The sequence below is a fragment of the Jaculus jaculus genome, chromosome 5 (genome assembly GCF_020740685.1).
Source record: "Jaculus jaculus isolate mJacJac1 chromosome 5, mJacJac1.mat.Y.cur, whole genome shotgun sequence".
Classification (NCBI taxonomy): Eukaryota; Metazoa; Chordata; class Mammalia; order Rodentia; family Dipodidae; genus Jaculus; species Jaculus jaculus.
Window position 1 is genome coordinate 169,658,817 of NC_059106.1, and position 20,564 is coordinate 169,679,380.

The window sequence follows — 20,564 nt, forward strand, 5'->3', positions numbered from 1 at the left end:
GGCAAGTGCCTTAATCACTAAACCACCTCTTCAGCCCTGTGTTTGTTTGTTTATTTGCTTGTTTTGGGTTTTGTTTTGCTTTGTTTTGTTTAAAGTCTCACTCTAGCTCTGGCTGACCTGGAATTAACTCTGTATTCCAGGGTGGCCTCGAACTCATGGCAATCCTCCTACCTCTGCCTCCCGAGTGGTGGGATTACAGGCGTGTGCCACCACGCCCAGCTTGGCCCTGTTTTTGTTGCTGGTGGTGGTGGTTGTTTGTTTGTGTTTTTTTTTTTGGTTTTTCAAGGTAGGGTCTCACTCTAGTCCAGACTGACCTGGAATTCACTATGCAGTCTCAGGGTGGCCTCAAACTCACGGCGATCCTCCTATCTCTGCCTCCCGAGTGCTGGGATGAAAGGCGTGCAGCCTGGCTCTGTTTTCTTTTTTTTTTTTTTAAGTCAGAGTCTCACTCTAGCCCAGGCTGCCCTGGAACTCACTCTGTAGCCCCAGGGTAGCCTCAGCCTCACAGTGATCCTCCTACCTCCGCCTTCCAGATGCTGGCACTAAGGACATGGCCCCACGCCTGCCGCGTCCTCCTGTTCTTCTTCTTCTTCTTCAGTCAGCGAGCGCTCGTGATGCTCTAGCTCCCGCCTGCTGACGGGGCTGGGGCCGGAGGCACGCATGCCATGAGCAGCTGCCTGCGTGGTGCCCGAGCTTCAACGTCGGGCAGTCTCGCACACTCATGCTTGCCCAGCAAGTGCTCTTAACCACTGAGCCATCTCCTCAGCCCTAACATCTTTTTCTTCATTGTTTTAGAATTGTTTTCCAAACCGCAACAACTCATGGTTGTCAGACTTATTCCAGATCATAAGCCTGTCCCTTTCCCAAGAGCTGAGCAACTCAAGCAATCTTACCTTGTTGATAGTCCTTAGCATCGACTTCGTCTTCACCTTCTCAAATATTCTGATGACTTGTTTGAGATCATAAGTACACCATCTGATGTACTGTTCCCTTGCTTCTTTCTCGTAACATTTGTTCAGTACATTTTTAGAATTGCAGTCCCCATAGGTAGTCTATATTTTAACTCTGGACTATACTTGTCACAGTAAGATATGTAGAATTTCCTTAAAGAGATGCCTTTCATGAGGGATAATGTTTTCTCTTCATCTCTTGGCACAAAAGGCAGAAGACTTTTGTCCTGCATGCCTGTTTTATTAGAGAGCTTTGTCTCGGGAATTCTGTCCCTTATTGGAAAAGAAAACTGAATTTATCTTGAGAATTAAGCTGCCTTTGCTCCCCCCTCGGTCCCTTTAAAGACCCAAAGAGCACCTTGTTCAAGATAACGACGCTGCCTCAAGTGATTCCAAGTGCTTGTGTCATGACTTACAATGAATTACTTCGGCTCGTCTTCCCGTCATAAACAAGTAACTTATGCACAGCGTCTGGCACATGCTAACAGAACTTGGAATGGAGGTCCTGTCCTTGCAGCAGACATCTTCCTGTGGGAATACTTAATTTGTTGTCTTCTCTGAGAAAGTCGGAAAGAGGCCAAAGCACTAAAAATGTTGTCAGACATTGTATGAGCTCCAGCAAGAGCTGTAGTTGGTCTTAAGTTCATGAACTGAGGCTTGGAGTATTTGACAGAATGTGGAGAAAGGAACTTGAATGGTGGCTGATCCTTGCTACTGACCACTCCTGAAGCTAGCTAGCGGACTGAGCGTATTGGCAAGCTGTGCATTAAAGTCTCAAGGTGAAATCTGGCTCAATTCTATCTTTCTCTGCGGCTAGCCAGGAGTTATTTAAAAACAAAAGGAGGCAAGGATGTTGTCAGTGAGGTAGAAGAAAAGGTATTAGTGCACTAAAGAGGCACCTTGCAAGTGAGATGAAAAGCAAGCTCTTGACCTCTCATTACATTCCTAACTTTTGCAAGCAACCTTATGAAAGATGAAATAATTTGACACCTTGTGCTTCCTAGGGGAAAAAAAAAAGCAAAAACTAATACCATATTTGAGGTTAATAAATGCAATTTTGCCCAGCAAAAAGGCAAATGTCAATTATACTTGAAGGAAAGGACTACATAGTAAATGAGCTTCCCTGGAAAAAACTTTTCAATGCATTTGGTTTTTGTTTTTATGTTTTTCAAGGTAGGGTCTCAATCTAGCCCCAAGCTGATCTGAAACTCACTCCATAGTCCCACTCTGCCCTCAAACAGGGATCCTCCTAGCTCTCTTGAGATTAAAGGCGTGTGCCATCATGCCTGGCTAGATGCATTTTTAGAAGAAAATAACAGTTGTACACTGATCATTGGAACACAGTTTCTTTGAAACACACTATGCTCATTATATACTTTGCTTCATTGAGTTAGGGCTTTCTCCTCTCCTGAGTGTAAGGCTAGTCTGCTTTTCATCTGTTCCCTCTCTGTTGTAGCCAACTCCACATTGCTGGGATGGATATCCAACCGGACACAGTTTACAGGAGGAAGAGGTGTATTTCAGGTTAAAGTCCAGGGGACACATCAATGGTGGAAGAGGCTGGCTCCAGTAGATCCAAGCACAGAAACATAAAACCACAAGAGCTTAGCTGGGCGTGGTGGCGCACACCTTTAATCCCAGCATTTGGAAGGCAGAGGTAGGAGGATGTGAACTGTGAGTTCGAGGCCACCCTGAGACAATGTACTGAAATCCAGGTCAGCCTGGGCTAGAGTGAGACCCTATTTCTAAAAACCAAAAACAAAAAAAAAATAAAATAAAATCCACCAGAACTCCAACTGCTCTCTCCATACCTTCAGTCTGGAAACAGATCCTGTCCCAAACACACCTGAGGGCAGGACTCCAGTATCCACCACCAGCAACACCTCCCCCAGCCATTCAGCTAGAGACTCAGGTTACAAGCTGAATTTTAATAAAACACTTGAGTCTACAGAACCATACATTTACACTATCACATGCAAACCACTACACTTTCCCAATCCTTACCAAAAAAAAAAAAAGGTTCAGGTGGTGGAGAACACTATTTCGATATCACAGTGTTTCAGTAATCATGGACTTGAATAAAGTGATTAGCTGTTCCGCAGAACATGCGAAGGCTGGATCTCTATAGACAAGGCAAGACAAGAATCCTTGAATGGGGACAGATCACCAACATCATAGCCAAGCAGAACAACTTGGAGAACTAATCCTGTTTCTGCCACAAGTGTTCACAGTATGGATGATGCAACGCTTCGTTCCATTTACGTGACAGGCCCAAGAACACTTATTTCTTTCTAGTTTCATTTGTGTATGTGCATGTGCACACAGAGGACTACAGTAGTTTCTTTCCTGTTGCTGGAACAAAAAGCCTGACCAGAAGAGGCTTTATTTGTGTTTCACAGTTGTGTGGGGAAAGCATGGCAGGAGCAGATAGCCAGCGACGCGTTATCACATTGGCAGGGAGGAGGCGGAAAGTGAGCTGGCTAGCACCGGCACATGGGGCTAGACTATAAAATCCCAAGGTCCACCCCCAGGGACACACCTCCTCCAGCAAGGTTCCACCAGCTGGGGTTTAATCACATGCACATGAGGCTGTGGGGGACATTTGACATTCAGATTGCCACAAGGGCAGAGGAGAACCTCAAGGATCATTCCTTGGGAAACCCATCCATCTTTTTATTTTATTTTATTTTGAGACAGAGTCCTTCACTGACCTAGAACTAAATAGGCTAGACTAGCTTGCCAGTGAGTCCCAGAGGTCTGCCTTCTTATGCCTCCTCAGCACTGGCATTAAAAACATATGCCTTTTTTTTTTTTTATGTAGGGTCTCACTCTAGCTAAGGCTAACCTGAAATTCACTATGTAGTCTCAGGGTGGCTTTGAACTCACAGCAATCCTCCTGTTTCTGCCTCCTGAGTGCTGGGATTAAAGGTGTGCGCCACCACACCTGGCTCCTTTTTTTTTTTTTTTAACATGGGTTGTGGGAGCTGAACTGAGGTCCTCATGCTTATTAGGCAAGCGCTTTGCCACTTGCGATATCACCCAAACTCAAGAACACTTATTTCTTAATCTTGTTTCTTTCTAGTGTTGTATTTTTCTCACTGAGTAGCTTCGTCTTTAGTTAGAACATTTTTGTATGTTTGAGATAAGATCTCGCTGTAGCCCAGGCTGAGCTGGAATTCACTATATAGTCTCAGGATGGCCTCAAACTTATGGCCATCCTCCTACCTCTCCCTGTAAGTGCTGGGATTAAAGGTGTGTGCCACCATACCTGGCTTTGTTGAGGCTTTTTAAAAATATTCTTTTGATTTGTGAGCAAAATGAGAGAGGAAAGAGAGAATGGGCACCCCAAGACTTCTTGCCACTGTATATGAACTCCAGATGCATAAACCACTTTGTTCCTCTGGCTTTATTTGGGTACTGGGAAATCAAGCCTAGGTCCTTTGGCTTTGCAGGCAAATGCCTTAACCGCAGAGGCAGCTCTCCAGCTCAATGCTTTCTTGTTAGAATATATAAAAAGGAGTGTCACTGTGACATTTTTCATATATACATGTCATTATACTTTGCTCTTTTTCATTCCCCATTCCTTTTTTCCCCTGTTACTGGTTTCTTTCCTCCCTCCAAATAGCTCCCTTTTCTACTTTCTTAGCATCTGTATTCCATGAGCCTCCTTTGTGATCCCCTCGGCACTCCCTTTAGAATGCTTCCTCCCTCTCACGGTATCTTTTCTACTTTGTGACCTATACACACACTCTGCATACAAGAGAAAATATGGGATTTTTGTTCTGTTTGCAATGGGGCTGACTCACAACCTCCTGCCTTAGCCTCGCCAACGCTGGTATTACAGGTGTGTGCCACCATGCGTAGCCCAGTCAAGGCACCACTTTCTCCTTTGGGCTTCCCTTGGCGATTGCTTCGGTACCATTTCTCTTGGCTTTCCTTGTTACCTTGACAAGGACCTCAGTGTTGCATAATGCAATTCTTTGACCTTGTAGTCGACCGCTTCTAAACAAAATGGGCATTTCCATCTCCTTCTATAACTGCCTGGATCTTTATTTTTTAAAACTTTTTGTTAGTTTTATTTCTGCCTTTCATGCAACTCAGGGTCTGTCTTCTGTTTTCAAATCTAAAATCTTTCATATTGTATTTCCTCTGTCTCCAACATATTAGGAAAGCTGAGGAGCTTACTGTTCTAAGTAGCGTTTTTTGTTTGTTTTGTTTACTTTTTGCTTCTAAGTTGACTTTTTATCTGTAATAAGTCCTCATCTGCAGTTCACTGTGATTGATACACATAATTGGGCTGGCACCTCCTGAAGTAGGTAGTGCCTCATGGAAGAAATACCCTTATCTTTATGATGACCCCAGAATACATTGCAGGAAGTGTCATGTTCATTTGTGTCCATTTATGTGAACAGACATTGATGAATGTCAGCAAGGAAACCTGTGCATGCATGGACAGTGCCAGAACTCTGAGGGCTCCTTCTGGTGCACCTGTGGACAGGGATACCAGCTGTCAGCAGCAAAAGACCAGTGTGAAGGTAGGTTATGGCAGCATGAATGGCTGAGAGGAAGGCACGCATCTGGGTGATTGTACATTCCATAAAGTGAGCTGTGGTGTGCCTATAGGCTGCACTTTCCTGACCCTTGCTGTGGATATCATATCGCCTTTGTGCTTCTGAGCCAAGTGTTACCATCAAGACTATCGAAGAAATCCAAAAAGTTTGAATGAGCTTCACAAGTTAAATCAAAGCATTTGTTACCCCTTGAGTAAGTCATGGGATTAAGGTGTACTGGTTGGCAAAATTTTTAAGTTTATCCAAAATTTTCCGTATGGGAAGCTACACATAGTGGAAGGTTCTTATGTGACTGTAAAGTAGAAATTTCTAGAACCTCCTTATAAAAGTCATTCCTCTGTGCTATCTTACCCTCAGATATTGACGAATGCCAGCACCACCACCTCTGCTCTCACGGGCAGTGCCGGAACACAGAGGGATCTTTCCAGTGCCTGTGCAACCAGGGCTACAGAGCATCCGCGCTGGGAGACCACTGTGAGGGTGAGCCACCTGTGACCTCAGAATCACGAAATGCCAGGTTCTCAGGCATGCTGGCATCATCACCACTGCAACACAATTCCCCAGTGTCATAACAATAACACAGGGGAGGAAAGAACAGGCAGATTTTCTTTGTACCAGTAATAGGTACAGAGTTGACCTGGGTGCATAGTTAACCTAGGGATATAATACTGAATTTTAAACTCCTAATTTGTGTAAAACTGTCTCCCAAGTGCCCCAAGCAAGCAAATGTAACTTAATTTTTCAGATAAGTAGGAGGTTTTTAAGAGCTAAATTTTTCTGTATAAAATGTTTCTAAGAGGTGTCCCACATTTGGACAGGTGCCCATAGCTCAGAACCCATCTGAGAGGCTCAGAGCTGCTGAGCCAGCTCCGTACACAGAGAGAGTATATCTTCTCCTGGCCTGCTTCTGCTCTCGCTGTCTCTCTCCCCCCTGAGCTCATTGCTTGTGAACATTCTGTGAGCCCAGTGTCCACATTTTCCAGCTCACCTGCCGCTTCAATGCATCAGTTGTTCCATCAGCAGCATCAGCACAGCACAGGCAGGGCTCCCTGAGCAATGCCAGAGTTGTGAAGTAAAGAGTGATAGTGGTTTTCACATTGCTGCAGCCAAAGAGCCTGAGAAGAAGCATCTTAAAGGAGGAAGGATGTGTTTTGGCTCACTAGTTAAGGGTATGGAAGGCACAGCAGTGGGAGCGGGGGCACTGCTCAAGGCTATTTGGCAGCAGGAATATGAGGCCGCTTGTTCATATGTTCATGGACCAGTAAGTAAAGACAAGACAGGAAGTGGGGTTGAGCTTTAAAACTCAAAGCCTGACCCTTGGCAACCCACTTCTTCTAGCTAGACTCTACCTTGTAAAGGTTCCACAACCTCCCAAAACCGCACCACCAGCTGGAGACAAAATACTCAAACACACAAACCCCTGTGGCCTGATTGCCACTTTTGAGAGATATCTTTTAAGGGCCACACATTCTTTACACTCCCAACTCAGTTGACTGGAAAAGAGCCAGTCAAATCATGAATTTTAATATTTTTAACCATACAGTTTGGTACATGTATTCCCAAACTGCTTGAGTTCCCTGCCCATACTGTTGTTAAGAGTATAAAGTGACTCTGTTTTTCTGGAGGGCAATTTTGGCAGAGTTGCAAATGCATATTGTCTGAACCAGTAAGTTAACTTCTAGGATTTTGCTCTGTGATGAGAAAGTTCCTCAAAGGTTAAATAACACCAGTGAACAAACTTTAATCAATATCCCCATTGGGAAATAGGCAAGAGGTTAAGAAAGTGATAAATCATATTGTATCTGAAAAATTGTGTTTGGTTAGGGGAAATCTATTATATGGCTGGGGGTTAATAATTCAACATAGTGACATTCAAAGGAAGGAGGGTCAGTTGGGTTGTGAAGAGCCTGTTGTGGAAGGATGGTAAGTAGATTTAGAAGTAGCAAAGCCTGGGCCAGGGAGATGGCTCAGTGTGTAATACTTTCCAGAAGCATCAATGCCTAAGTCTTCCTGAGTATGATTCCCCAGGACCCATGTAAACAGATGGGCATGGCCTCACATATCTGTAATCTCAACCCTGCAGGGGGGGAGGGGCACAGACTGATGAACTGCCGGAGCTCATGAAAACTGCAGCTCCACACTGAGAAAGAGACTCCATCTCAAAGAAGTATGTGAATGAGCAATAGAGGAAGGAGCCCTGGTGTTCTCCTCTGACCTCTGCATGCTTGCAAGTGCCACTGCTTGTACGTGTGCATATACCACATCCGTAGAAACACACACATACCATCCCATATGCACACAAGAGGAGGAGGAGACAGCATGGGAAGCCTAAACTGACCATTAAGGTCGCCTCTGCTTTATTCTTGGCCAATTTTGGTCACCAGGCCATGCCTGAGCCTCGGTGATAGTCCTCAGAGGGCAGACTCCTCTACTCTGCCCATTTTTGTAAGTAGCCATCTCATGAGAAGCCAGGGATTTATATTCTGAAAGTGTCCACTGCATGAAAAGCCAAACAACCTTTTAGTCAAGTTGTTCCACATCATTAATATATATGCTTGTAAGGTACAATCATGTTCCATAAGAAAGCTGCTTTTGGAATATGTAATGAGGCCCATTTTTCTGAATGCCAAGATTAATTTCCCTAGCGTTTGGAGTTATAAATAGGACTGGAGTCCATCCAGCTAACCCAGAGATCCCTTTGAAATTACATTAGCACATTAGCTTGCTAATTCCCACCTAGTCCTGTTTCCACCCCTCCTTAGCAGTATTTTGCCATAATTAGCTGAGCTATGACTGTTCACATGTCTCACAGCTCTGGGAGGAAAAGCCATGATTCTTGTTGGCTCTTGTTATTTACACGTGTAATTTTTCCCCTAATAATTCTGGCAAAGACCTCATTTTTCATCCAGTGTTATCCTGCAATCCCTGTGGCCTCCTCCAAGAGTCAGAATCCAAGTGTGTGCTCAGTACTGTTCAGAGGGAGATGATGGTGGCTTCTAGTCCCAGTTCTTAGGGACCTCAGGTACTTGAGCCTTCAGAGGCTCTGCCTCTGATATGCTGCCCTCCAGGCATGATCATTAATCCCATGTCTCCTGGAACCCTTCCTTAGGCCCTCTCTGAAGTGGCTCCCTGCAGCTCCCTTGCAACATCTCAGTATACAACATGCTGTTTACTTTGTCTTCTTAAGGCTGTTCAGTCTTGGTCATTTCTATGGGGACAAAATCAAATCCAGTGAGAAGTCACAGTATTTCTTTTCAAGTCAGAATTCTTCATTTATGTGATCATTCAAGACATATTGATCTGGTGCTAAATTTGTGGAAGCCACTGTCCTAAGCATGCATAAAAGAACAAAGACTGGGCTGGAGAGATGGCCTAGCAGTTAAGGCACTTGCCCACAAAGCCAAAGGACCCAGGTTCAATTCCCCAGGACCCACATAAGCCAGATGCACAAGGTAGCCCATGTATCTGTTGTTTATTTGCAGTGGCTGAAGGCCCTGGTGTGCCCATTCTCTTTCTCCCTCTCATTCTTCCTCTTTCTCTCAAATAAATAAAATAAATAATTTTAATAAAATTTTTAAAAGTTACTGTGTATGGTGGCACACTCCTTTATCCCAGTACTCAGGAGGTTGAGGTAGAAGGATCACTGTGAGTTTGAGGCCAGCCTGAGACATGTCAGCCTGGACTAGAGCGAGGCCCTACCTCAAAAAAAAAAAAAAAAAAAAAAATTTGTTCTCAAGGTGCTTACATCCATTGTAGTGAAGAAGATAGCATGAACATGATAGGTGAGGAAAAGATAAAGTTTTTCAGGGCTGGAAAGATAGCCAAGTAAGGAAAGAATTTGCCATGCAAGTATGAGGATTGACTTTAAAGCCACAACTCCCATGTAAAGGTCATGTGTGGTGGGGCATACTAGAATCCCAGCATCCAGACCGCCGGACAGGCGATCTCTTGGGTAAGTTGGTGAGCCCTAGGTTCCGTGAGAGCTCCTGTCTCAATAAATAAGGCAAAGAGTGAGTGAGGAGGACATGCAACACGCATACGAACCCACACACATGCGCACATGGAACTTGCACACACAAACAAGGTGTAGAGTTTGGTAAGTGGCATTAAGTTTAGGGAAAAGTGAGATATTTGGTGAGTGCTGATGGCAGGTAATGATTTTAAACCAGGCAAGTAGAAGCTTCCTTTTGTCAATGACAGGTGAGCATTTATGGAAGAACAGTACATTTAAAGAAAGAGCAGGCACAGGGGTCTCAAGGAGCAGGCTTTGTGGAGGAAGAGTTCTAGCTGACATGTTTGATTTTCATGGGCTATGAGTCATGGACACATAGAAGCTTAAAGCCATGAGACCGGGTGGGGTTATTCAAAGAGCTCCTGGCCCCCCCCCCCAAAAAAACATAGAGGTGGGTAGGAATCAGCCAAGGGATCTGAGGAAGAAGTAACAAGAAGGAAGAAAGCTAGAACCCAAGGGAAGACAAAGTGTCAAGGAAAAGATTGAGTTTTGAACCGTGTTGAGCATTACTGCTACGTAAACACCACAAATGGACCATGAAATTTAATGCACTTGAGGTTGTTAATAACCTTAACACAATTGGTAGAAAGTGATCAGGATCCATTGTCACTTTTTTATTTTTATTTTTAAAATGTTTTTTTTATTTACTTATTTGAGAGAGAAAGAGGCAGACAGAGAGAGAGAATGGGGGTGCCAGGGCCTCCAGCCACTGCAAAAGAACTTCAGATACATACCTCACTTTGTGCATCTGGCTTTATGTGTATAATAGGGAATTGAACTGGGGCCCTCAGGCTTTGCAAGCAAGAACCTTTAACCACTGAGCCACCTCTCCACCCCTCTCTTTGTGGAAAGACTATTTTACTCTGTAACTCGAGCTGGCTTGAAACTCATTACACAGCTCAGGCTGTCCTTGAACTTGTGGTCCTTCTAACTTAGCTTCTGTCTAGAGTGCTGGGATAACAGGTGTGTACCACAATGCCTAATATTCATATTCTGTCTCTCTCAATATAGTTATAGGTCTTATAAAAATAAAATAAAAAATTATATTAAACTTGACTTTCATAACACAGAATTTTAAAATATACATGCTAGCTTGGGAGATGGCTCAGCAGTTAAAAGTATTTGCTTGTAAAGCTTGACTATCCTGGTTCAATTTCCCAATACCCACATGAAGCTAGACACATAAAACTTGGCATAAGTGACTGTAGTTTGTTTGCAGTAGCAAGAAGCTCTGGTGATCCCATTCTCTCTCTCGCTCAAAAATAAAAATATTAAAAATAAGGAAAATGCACACTAACTTATGTGCACTTACAGTAATGCTACTTTTCTCTCAGATTTGGGGAAATGAATGAAAATGAAATTATTTTAAATTCTTGTTGATGAGCTGACATGATTCCTTTATGTTGAAGTAAACAGCTCGGTTATATGGTGTCTCTTTGTTGCTGACATTTATGTTTTCAGGATTTGCCTTGATTTTTCAAGTGTGTGTGTGTGTGTTTGTGTGTGTGTGCACATGCCCGTATGCGCGCATGTTCATGTTTATACCTATGCACACATGTGCGTGGATATGGGTATGGACGTATGCATGCATGTGGAGGTCAGGTGTTGTTCCTCAGAATTTCATCCACCTTTCGTTTTGAGACAGGATCTGTCAGTATCCTGGAGCTCTCAAAGTAGTTGACATGGCTGGCCAGGGATCTGCCTCTCTCTGCCTCCCCATTGCTGGAATTGCAGTGTGTATCTCCACACTGGCTCTTTTATGTGGGTTTGAACATCTATGTCAAGTCCTGTGCCTGCAAGGCCAGCACTTTACCCTCTGTGCTATATCTCGACCTCTTGCCTTGGTTAGTTTTGAATTGATATTTAAAAAAAAAAAATTGAGCCAATGATCAAACAAGCTCCTCCTTAGTATGGGGTATCCATTTCCTAAGGAGCAGAGGAAGAGTACCCTAAAATCTGCTTGCCCGCTGTGTACTCATCTGAACAATTGGGCAGCTCTGAGGATTAATATGGAACAGTTTGATACGATATACCCTGCCAGTGCTTATCTCATACATGGCCATTTTAGAAGGCATGGTGTGTGTGATTTTTTTTCAACTGAACATTAATCTGCTTTAAGATTCAGCTATTCCATTCCCAGAAATGACTCAAGGAAAGTGAAAGCATCAGTTCACACAAAGGCAACCCATGAATGTTTACAGAGTCTTTCCTTGTAGAAGCCAAAATGGTAATAGCCCAATGTTCATCAGGAGGTGAAGGGTAAGGAAATTATAGTGTATTCATACAATGAACTATTACTCTAGAACTAAGCACATTTATTGCATATTAATTATACTCAGCGAGTGTACAAAGACACAAAAGTAAAGCAATAACTCACTTGAGATTTGTTCTTTTTTTTTTCTTTTTTTGTTTTTTTGGTTTTTTTGTTTTTTTGTTTTTCGAGTTAGGGTCTCAATCTAGCTCAGGCTGACCTGGAATTCACCATGGAGTCTCAGAGTGGCCTCGAACTCATGGAAATCCTCCTACCTCTGCCTCCTGAGTGCTGGATTAAAGGTGCATGCGACACCACACCTGGCAAGATTTGGTCTTTTTTGTCAAGACATTGTCCCTCTGAGTGAACGCTTACCACAATTCGTCTTGATTTTGGTAGAATGAGATAAGGCATCCTCTTGTCCTGTTATACAGCAGCCAGCTTGCTGGATGATTAGGTTTGATGAGGAAAACTTAATTCAATATCTTCATGCTTGAACCCGACAGCAGGAATTGGAAAGGAGACCACAACAGTCTCTGTATTCACTTCTTCCTGGAAATTCTCATTATTTTAGCAACCATCATCATTACTTGCAAGAAATGCCATAAGCTGCCAAATTCTAAGGAAACAAAGGAAGTTTTGTTCCATTTCTTAGCTTTCTTGAATGCTAATTATTGAAATCCTACACAGACGCACCAGAAGAGGGGCTTATGGAGTATGTTAGGAATAATAATGTCTGACTCGGAATCACTGAGGTGATAAACAGCCCCCGAGAAAGATCCCCGGATGTGAGCAGTCACTAATTACCTCACATGCTCACAGTTAAAATCCATAGTTGTATAAAACACTTGGGAGTAACTACCCCCACTTGAAGAATAGTTGCTAGAACCACTGAGAGACCTCAACTAGGGTTCAGAGCCTGCTGGTTCCTCCTCTTCCCTCTTCATCATTCTACCTCGCCATAAGATTCCAAGTGAACCTTCTGCTACCAGGAGCCCTTGGGGATCTTTATATCTTTTCTCTAAATTCATACCCCTAAACTTAGTAACACTCTTTTGTCAAATAGTATATTCTATGACAGTTCTTACATTAAATTGTTTGGGACCTATAAAGTAATTTAATGTTTTATGTGGTTATTTGTATTAATGTAATAGTATTTGATTTTTAAATATTTCTCTTTGTAGGTGGGGAACTCATAGGTAATTTTAAACTTTTCTTACAATGCATACTACAGGTTCTCAAACAAATAAGTCAAGTATATTCAGTATGCTTAAGATAGAATTAGCACTGTGCATATTAAAAGGATTTGGGGGCTGGACAGATAACTCAATGGTTAAGTTGCTTGCCTGCAAAGCCTAACAACCCATGTTCAGTTTCCCATGACCCCCATAAAGCCAGATGCACAAAGTGACGCATGCATCTGGAGTTCATTTGCAAGAGCTAGAGGCCCTGGCATGCTCATTCTCTGTCTCTTTCTTCTCTCTCTCTGTTTGCAAATAATTTGTTTGTAAACAAAGGACTTTTCAGCTAGGTGTGTTGGTGCACACCTTTAATCCCAGCACTTCGGAGGTAGGAGAATCACTGTGAGTTTGAGGACAGCCTAGGACTACAGAGTAAATTCCAGATCAGCCTAAGCTAGAGTAAGACCCTACCTTGAAACAACAGCAACAAAAAATTTATAATAACATCCTCCATTTAACACAATGTGTAATAAAAAAATCTTTATGTGATCTTTGTGTGTATGCACTAAGAAAAATGTCTAGTTTTCCTGATACGGTTTACTTCGGTCTTGTGACTGTTTTGCACTGGCTCATAGATATCAACGAGTGTTTGGAGGACAGCAGTGTCTGCCAGGGAGGGGACTGCGTCAACACAGCAGGGTCCTACGACTGTACTTGTCCAGACGGATTCCAGCTTAATGACAACAAAGGATGCCAAGGTACTCCCCTTTCTGCTTTTGTAACTTTTTTTTAATGAGAAAAGAGAAACATAGAAGAGAGAAAACTGCCACACCAGAGCCTCCAGCCGCTGCAGTCGAACTCCAGACGTGTGTGCCACCTTGTGCAAATGTGCGACCTTGCGCGTTTCCATCGCCTCTGTGCGTCTGGCTTACGCGGGACCTGGAGAGTCGAACGTGGTTCCTTAGCTTCGCAGGCCAACGCCTTAACCACTAAGCCAACCCTCCAGCCCCTCCCCTCTTTCTTGCTGCTATTATTGACAGTTGTCCAGTTCTGCAGTGCTGCCCATGATAGCCTGTGGCTTCCCGCTTGCTTTATTTATAAATAACCAATGCCGCTTTGTGTTAAAGAGTCCTTCGTGGATCTGCTAACCTTGCCCATGCCAGAACCACATCCCCAATTTGCATGTGCGGCGGTACTCTCTCCTTCCTAGGAATAAATACCTGACCAGAGCAAGTTAAGGGAGGAAACAGTGACCCACTTCCTCCAGCAGAGCCTCCCCAATGCCTGAATGGTCTATAACCTTCCTGAGCAGGACCACCATGCTGGGGACCAAGTATTCAAACGTGGAAGCCGTTGAGGGGCACATTTGTCATTCACACCACAGCAGCCTGGCTCCAAGATCATCTGTGCTGTGTTTTTCCTCCCGTGGTCCAACACTGAAACTTGATCATAAGCTATCTTTCTAACTTTTTTTTTTCTGTCCTTTATGGACATAAATCATTTTGTCCCCCAGGTAATATTTGCTCTGTTTCTGATCCCTCTTTTTATCCAATCATCTTCCTAAAAGGCCTGACCAATAATTTGGTTAAAATTATGAAGGGCAGTATTTAAAATTTTTCAAAGCACCAAAAACGTTCATTCTCCCCACCAGAGCACAGTGGGTTACAGGCACTAACAAGAACATAACAAGGCAGCATGGGCACTAATGGGCATGCCATCACAGTAACTTAGATTGAGAACCTACTGTGTGTTGGGTACTGTTGGCTCATCTTTCAATTCTTTCAGAAACTGAAGAGATATCTTTCCTTATGGTCTTTAGGAAGGGGTGGAGCTGAGAAAGAAAACAGTGAAGTTAATGATTGCTCCTCAGGGTAACGCATCAAGTTATTTACCTATTTATTTAAGACAGAGAGAGAAGGGGCGTGCCAGGGCCTCTAGCTACTGCAAACAAACTCCAGAGCATGCACCACCTTGTGCGTATGGTTTAAGTGGGTACTGGTAAATTGGACCGAGGTCCTTAGGCTTCACAGGCAAGTGTTTTAACCACCAAGCCATCTCTCCAGCCCACATTGAGTCATTTTGACTCTGAGGCTGAAAAAATCAGACTGGGTACATCCCATGTCCCAGTTTTCTCACTGCACCTGACTGCCCTCACCAGTTATCCCAAATGTCCTGGTTCTACTAAAGCCCCTTGCGCTCAGGAAGTTTCCCAGGGGCAGAGCACTCACCTAAGACCTTACATTCACTCCTCATCACTGCAAGCATGAAGGAATACATTAGCAAATTCCAGACACATGCCTTTTTCCACCAAAGGTGCATACTTCATGTATTTATTTTACATCTATTTCTTTCTTTTAAAAAATATTTTATTTATTTATTTACAAGCCAAGTGATACAGACAGACACAGAGAGAGAGAGAGAGAGAGGGAGAGAGAGAATGAAAACATCAGCTTTAACCACTGTAAATAAACTCCTGATGCATGTGCTGTTTTGTGCATCTGGCTTACATGAGTACTAGGGAATTAAATTCGGGTTGTTAGGTTCTGAAGGCAAGCGCCTTACCCACTGAGCTATCTCTCCAGCCCCTGCATCTGTTTATTTCTGATGCATGAGTGGATGTTAATTTTTTCTTAATGTCCTTCTACCACTTTGGAGCTACATAATATATTTCTTTTCTTTATTTTTTTTCTTTTTTGCATATCATATTTCAAAGTGCTGATAAATAAAAGATGGGTGAAGGTATTCTTCATACATTACTACTGAACTTACAAGACCTTTTAAATTCTGGATTACAATAAATTATATCTCCCCTTCATATCTCAGTAATCCATATCCTTGTGATCATGGAGTCTCTCTTCTAAGACATGGAACTGGAATGGCATTGTCCTCCATACATGCATCACTGTCCACGCCCTCCCGTGGGCCATGGAGTTATGGAAAACATGGGCCTGTGCCTTACGAGCCTTTAGAATTAATGCCCTCACGGGTCCTAAGATTTAAATATACCCATTTGATATCAAGTATTTCTTTACTGCCACAAGGAGTACGCACAGTTAAATTTTTAAGTTTTTGTAGTACAAACATTAAATGTGCTTGGATTTGTTGCAGTAGAGAAGGAACACTAGAGTTGTACATTTCTGTCAAAATATTTCCATTTGGGGATCTTAAACAAAATTAATCTCGATTTATATAAAAATGCCAAGAGATGAAAAATATCTCAAAAAGGCTAAGAAATCTGAATCCTGGTTTTTATTATAGACTTCTGGCTGAAAAGTGATATTTTCTTTTCTAATTTCTTTTGGCTAAATAGAGGCAAGATCAAGTCTTAGTATAAATGGACCAAGATTTCATATTGAAATTTTTGTCCTTTCACATCTAAAGTTAAATCACCCAGCACTCAGTCACCTGGCCCACTGATTGTTCCACGCTCTCTCAGTGTGTAGAACTTGTGTCTGTGGTTTGACACCAACTCTCAACTATGTGACTGCTCAAAACACATGGGGCCTTTCTCCCTCATATGGGGATCCTAGCTACAGATGACTGGGCTTCTGTGTGAGAATGAAAATACTTAGTAGCAGAGGCCAGTAAGTTGAAAAGGAGACATAAAGGGTGGAGAAAGGAAGGGAGGAGGATACTTAATAGGTTGATATTGTATATATGTAATTACAATGATTGTAATGGGGAGGTAATATGATGGAGAATGGAATTTCAAACGGGAAAGTGTGGGGGGTGGGGAGGGAGGGAATTACCATGGGATATATTTTATAATCATGGAAAATGTTAATAAAAATTAAAAAAAAAAAAAAACACATGGGGCTTCATGACTATTGTGCACAAGTAAATTGAGTTTCTTCTCTTTTCAAGAATGCATTCATGTCTCCGTTTGAAAGTTTTGATTGCAATTACATAACAGGCCTCTCTCTCACAGACCTTTTGTGCTGCTTAAGGAATAATGTATATGAAAACAATGGGTAATGTATATGAGTTTACTGCAGCTCCCACTTTCTTCCGTGGGAGCCTGAGTTTACAGTAGCAGACATATTTCCCTCGATCGCGGGCGGCAGCTACGCGCTCTTCCACTGCCTGGAGTCAGCAGCCTCCCCGTCTCTAGTCCCATGGTCATGTCAGCGCTCTGCAGGTAGGTGGAGATTGCAGAGCTGACTTGAGTAAAGTGTAATAGACAGCAGCGTTGATAACGCCGGGACGTGGCTGCACAGTGTGCGATATGCATAAACTTTGGCAGCCTTTCCGGTAGCTCTGAAGATGGCTCACATGCAGCCAGGCTTTTCTAGCTCGAAGGGTGTTCAAGATTTTCTTTTCCCCACAGAGCTCTTCGGTGATGTGCAGACAGTATGGAAATTCCATGTTAACCGTCTCGTGAGGAATGTGGCAGGATACACTTGAGATTCAGAACACACTTCAGTTTCACGTTTTGACTTATGCATGCCAAATTGTGAATTTCTGTGGAATTTCAGATCCATGAAAGAAACCCAACTTAAATATAGTCTGGCTTTCAGCTTGGAGTGACTTGCGGCATGGCAAAGAAATGCCTCAATAAGTCCAGTCCAAATTGAATGCATATGTTTTGCTGGTTCCACATACCCGTGTTGTTCTTTCTTTAGCAGTTTCCTGGAAAAAAGTCTGGGAATGCATCTTCAGTTCCTGTCATCAAACTTTTTTTGACAGTTGTTTGTTAATCAATGACTTCTTCTGGAGCACAATTTTTGTGTTCAGTTTTCCCCCTTGTGCAAAGTAGCAAAGCAGATAGCTTTTCAGGGCCACACCGAGCCGCAGGATAAGGCAACAAGGAAGTCTTAGGAAGCCACTGGGGCTTCACTTGATGAATAGTATATGGTCTTTTGTGCACATGTGTGCATGCATGTATTTGCGTGTGTGTGGTGCACATGTGTGTATGTGCATGTGGAGGCCAGAGGACAACCTCTAATATCATTATCTAGGAACACTGTCCACTTTGTGGGTTTGTTTGTTTGTTTGTTTGTTTTGAGGCAGGTCTCTCATCGTCCTGTGGCTCACCAATTAGGCTGGCCTGACTGGCCAGTGAGCTCTAGGGATCCACCTGTCTTTGGCTGCCCAACTCTGGGATTACAAGTATGTGCCACCATGCCTGGCTTGTCTGTGTTTAGTATGTAGTATGTGTGGTTGTGTGTATATGGTCTGTGCACATGTGCGTGCAGATACGTATACTCGATTTATACATGTCCCGAGGCCCGAGGAGAGCAATGTGTCCCCTCTTCTGTTGCTCTTCCACCTCAATTCACTGAGACAGAACCTGTCACTGGACCTGGAGCTCACCATTTTCTCTGTCACAGTGGAAGTCCCAGTGATGTGCCCGTCTCCACCCTCCCTTGGTGCTGGAGCTGAATGCGTGCATGGCCATGTCTGGCTTTTTAAAACCATGGGTGCTGGGGAGCTGACTCAGGTCTTCATGCTTGCAAGGTAGCACTTTACCAACTGGGCCATCTGTCCTGCCCCTGTGTATGATCTTGAGGTCCAGTGGAGCTTTGGGGTACCCCCTTGCCCAGATGGAGGTAACTCTAGACAGTAGGTTGAAGAAGAATTGAACTGAAGGATGAGAAGGTCAGAATTCAGATTCCCAAACTAACGGAATGTCAGCAGGTGAAGAACAAACAGAAAGAGAGAGGGCAGGAAAAGAAAGACAGAATGAGTGTGCCAGGACTTTCAGCCACTGCAAAGGAACTCCAGGTGCACGCATTACTTTGTGCAACTGGCTCTAGGTGGGTACTGGGGAATTGAACCCAGCTCATTAGGCTCTGTAGGCAAGCGCCTTGACCACTGAGCAATCTGTCCAGCCCAGCTGCCTGAGATTTTGTTGCACAAAGAGAAAAGCAGGGCAAGCAGAAGAGCCCCTGAGAAATTTTGGACACAAAGAAAGGGGTGACTTTTTGAGGAAGAGAACTGTGAGGTTGGTGGCTCAGCATGTTCTAGAAATTTCTATAAAGGACTCATAATCTATACCTTTTGGTACTTCTATTAAGTCTTACTGCTACATATGTACCCCCCTTATTCCACTGTGAGATTCATATGGCCATGGTCTGTCCTATTCATTAATAAAACATTTTAGATGAGTTCAGAATGGACTTCTGAAGACAGTGTTAAGAACCTTCTAGTAAACAGCAGAAGAGACCCTAGGAAACTTCAGGTTCTCTCAGTACGATGCTTGTCTTGAGCGGTGCTTGGGGACATGTGGTTGTTTCATGAGCTCAGTTCCCTTAGCCAATCTCTGTTCAGTTAGTAGAGTGAAAACGGAATGAAGAGAGTTTGGGATGAACATATGCCCATATGACACTACTGATGTACAAAGCTGGGGATTAGGAATTCAGGGTTCACACATGAGGGACATAGCTGAGCAAGGCGGCTAGGAGAACACAGGGCGGGGGCCATCACGGGCATCAGTGCCATCGTGACAGGCGTCAGTGCCACCGTGAACAGGCGAGCTGTCCTCCGGTCACGACTGCAAGTTATCCAAGGCGCTGGTAGCCAACATAAGTTGAACTGAGTCAAAAGAACATTTTGCTTATGCTAAGCCCTCTGTGGTTAGCAGTGTTGAATGCCCAGTGTTGAATGTCGTGACCCTGAGAAACGCAAGTACGCTGAGAACAAGCAGGGCATAAAAGCTCTGGAACATTCTCCTGCGTCACCCGTCTGTGGCTATTCCTTATAGCTGCTAATTATGTGTTAAGCTCTACAGTAAACACTTGACCATCATTCACTACTATCATCGTACCAAGCCACACCAGTTGTAACTACTCTGCCTTTCCTTACCTTGTATTTTATTTCTGGTACCTAAGTTTCATGAAATACAGGTTTCAGTCTGTTTGTCATATATTCAGGCAGATGTAGGAGGATTGCTGTGGGCTTGAGGCCACCCTGTGACTATATAGTGAATTCCAGGTCAGCCTGGGCTAGAGTGAGACCCTACCTCAAAAATCCAAACCATAAATAGTTAATTAAATAAAGTAAGTGACATTTAAGAGCTAAATACTATACAGGGACATGTCCAGCCTTGGACTTAAGGAGTCTGCATCCTAGGTATGGGGAGACAAGGCTGTAACAGTTTGTTCAGTGGCGATGAGAGATAGAGTACACAGCATTCTCACTAATTCCGAATATTTCAAACCTTTACAGTGTCTAAGACAAGGGTTGCTTTCAGTTGAACCTTTAAAATTTCTATTTTTGTAGGTTGAGATGGTTGAATATTGACTGTGTCATGTGACTCACCCAAAATCATTTCTCTTTCCTAACAATTCAACTTGTCCTGTGGTCTCTTATATGGACAAAGGCTATGGCTGTGCCACAAAATAAAAGCCTAGCTCTTTCGGAATAGATTAGCCTCATGCTACGACTGTTATCATATGAAAATAGGCCAGATTCGATTTGCCAGTGTTTGAAACTCTCTTTCATGTCGCAGACGTTAATGAATGTGAACACCCCGCACACTGTGGTCCCCATGGCAAGTGTCTGAACACGCCCGGCTCTTTCCACTGTGTCTGCGAACAGGGCTTCTCCATCTCCGCAGATGGCCGGACATGTGAAGGTAAGCTCAGCCATAAGAAATCA

The 20,564-nt window shown here is 43.4% G+C and overlaps 1 protein-coding gene across 8 annotated transcripts in view; it reads left to right on the forward strand.

The window, feature by feature from the left end:
• The window catches only part of Ltbp1 (latent transforming growth factor beta binding protein 1), a 423,409-nt gene that overhangs the window by 325,919 nt on the left and 76,926 nt on the right, over nucleotides 1-20,564 (forward strand). For all 8 annotated transcript variants that reach the window (XM_045150784.1, XM_045150787.1, XM_045150789.1 and 5 more), the window contains 4 exons: nucleotides 5,363-5,485; nucleotides 5,879-6,001; nucleotides 13,601-13,723; nucleotides 20,416-20,541. In XM_045150784.1, coding sequence (XP_045006719.1) covers nucleotides 5,363-5,485; nucleotides 5,879-6,001; nucleotides 13,601-13,723; nucleotides 20,416-20,541 — 495 coding nt within the window. The remainder of the gene's footprint in view (nucleotides 1-5,362; nucleotides 5,486-5,878; nucleotides 6,002-13,600; nucleotides 13,724-20,415; nucleotides 20,542-20,564) is intronic.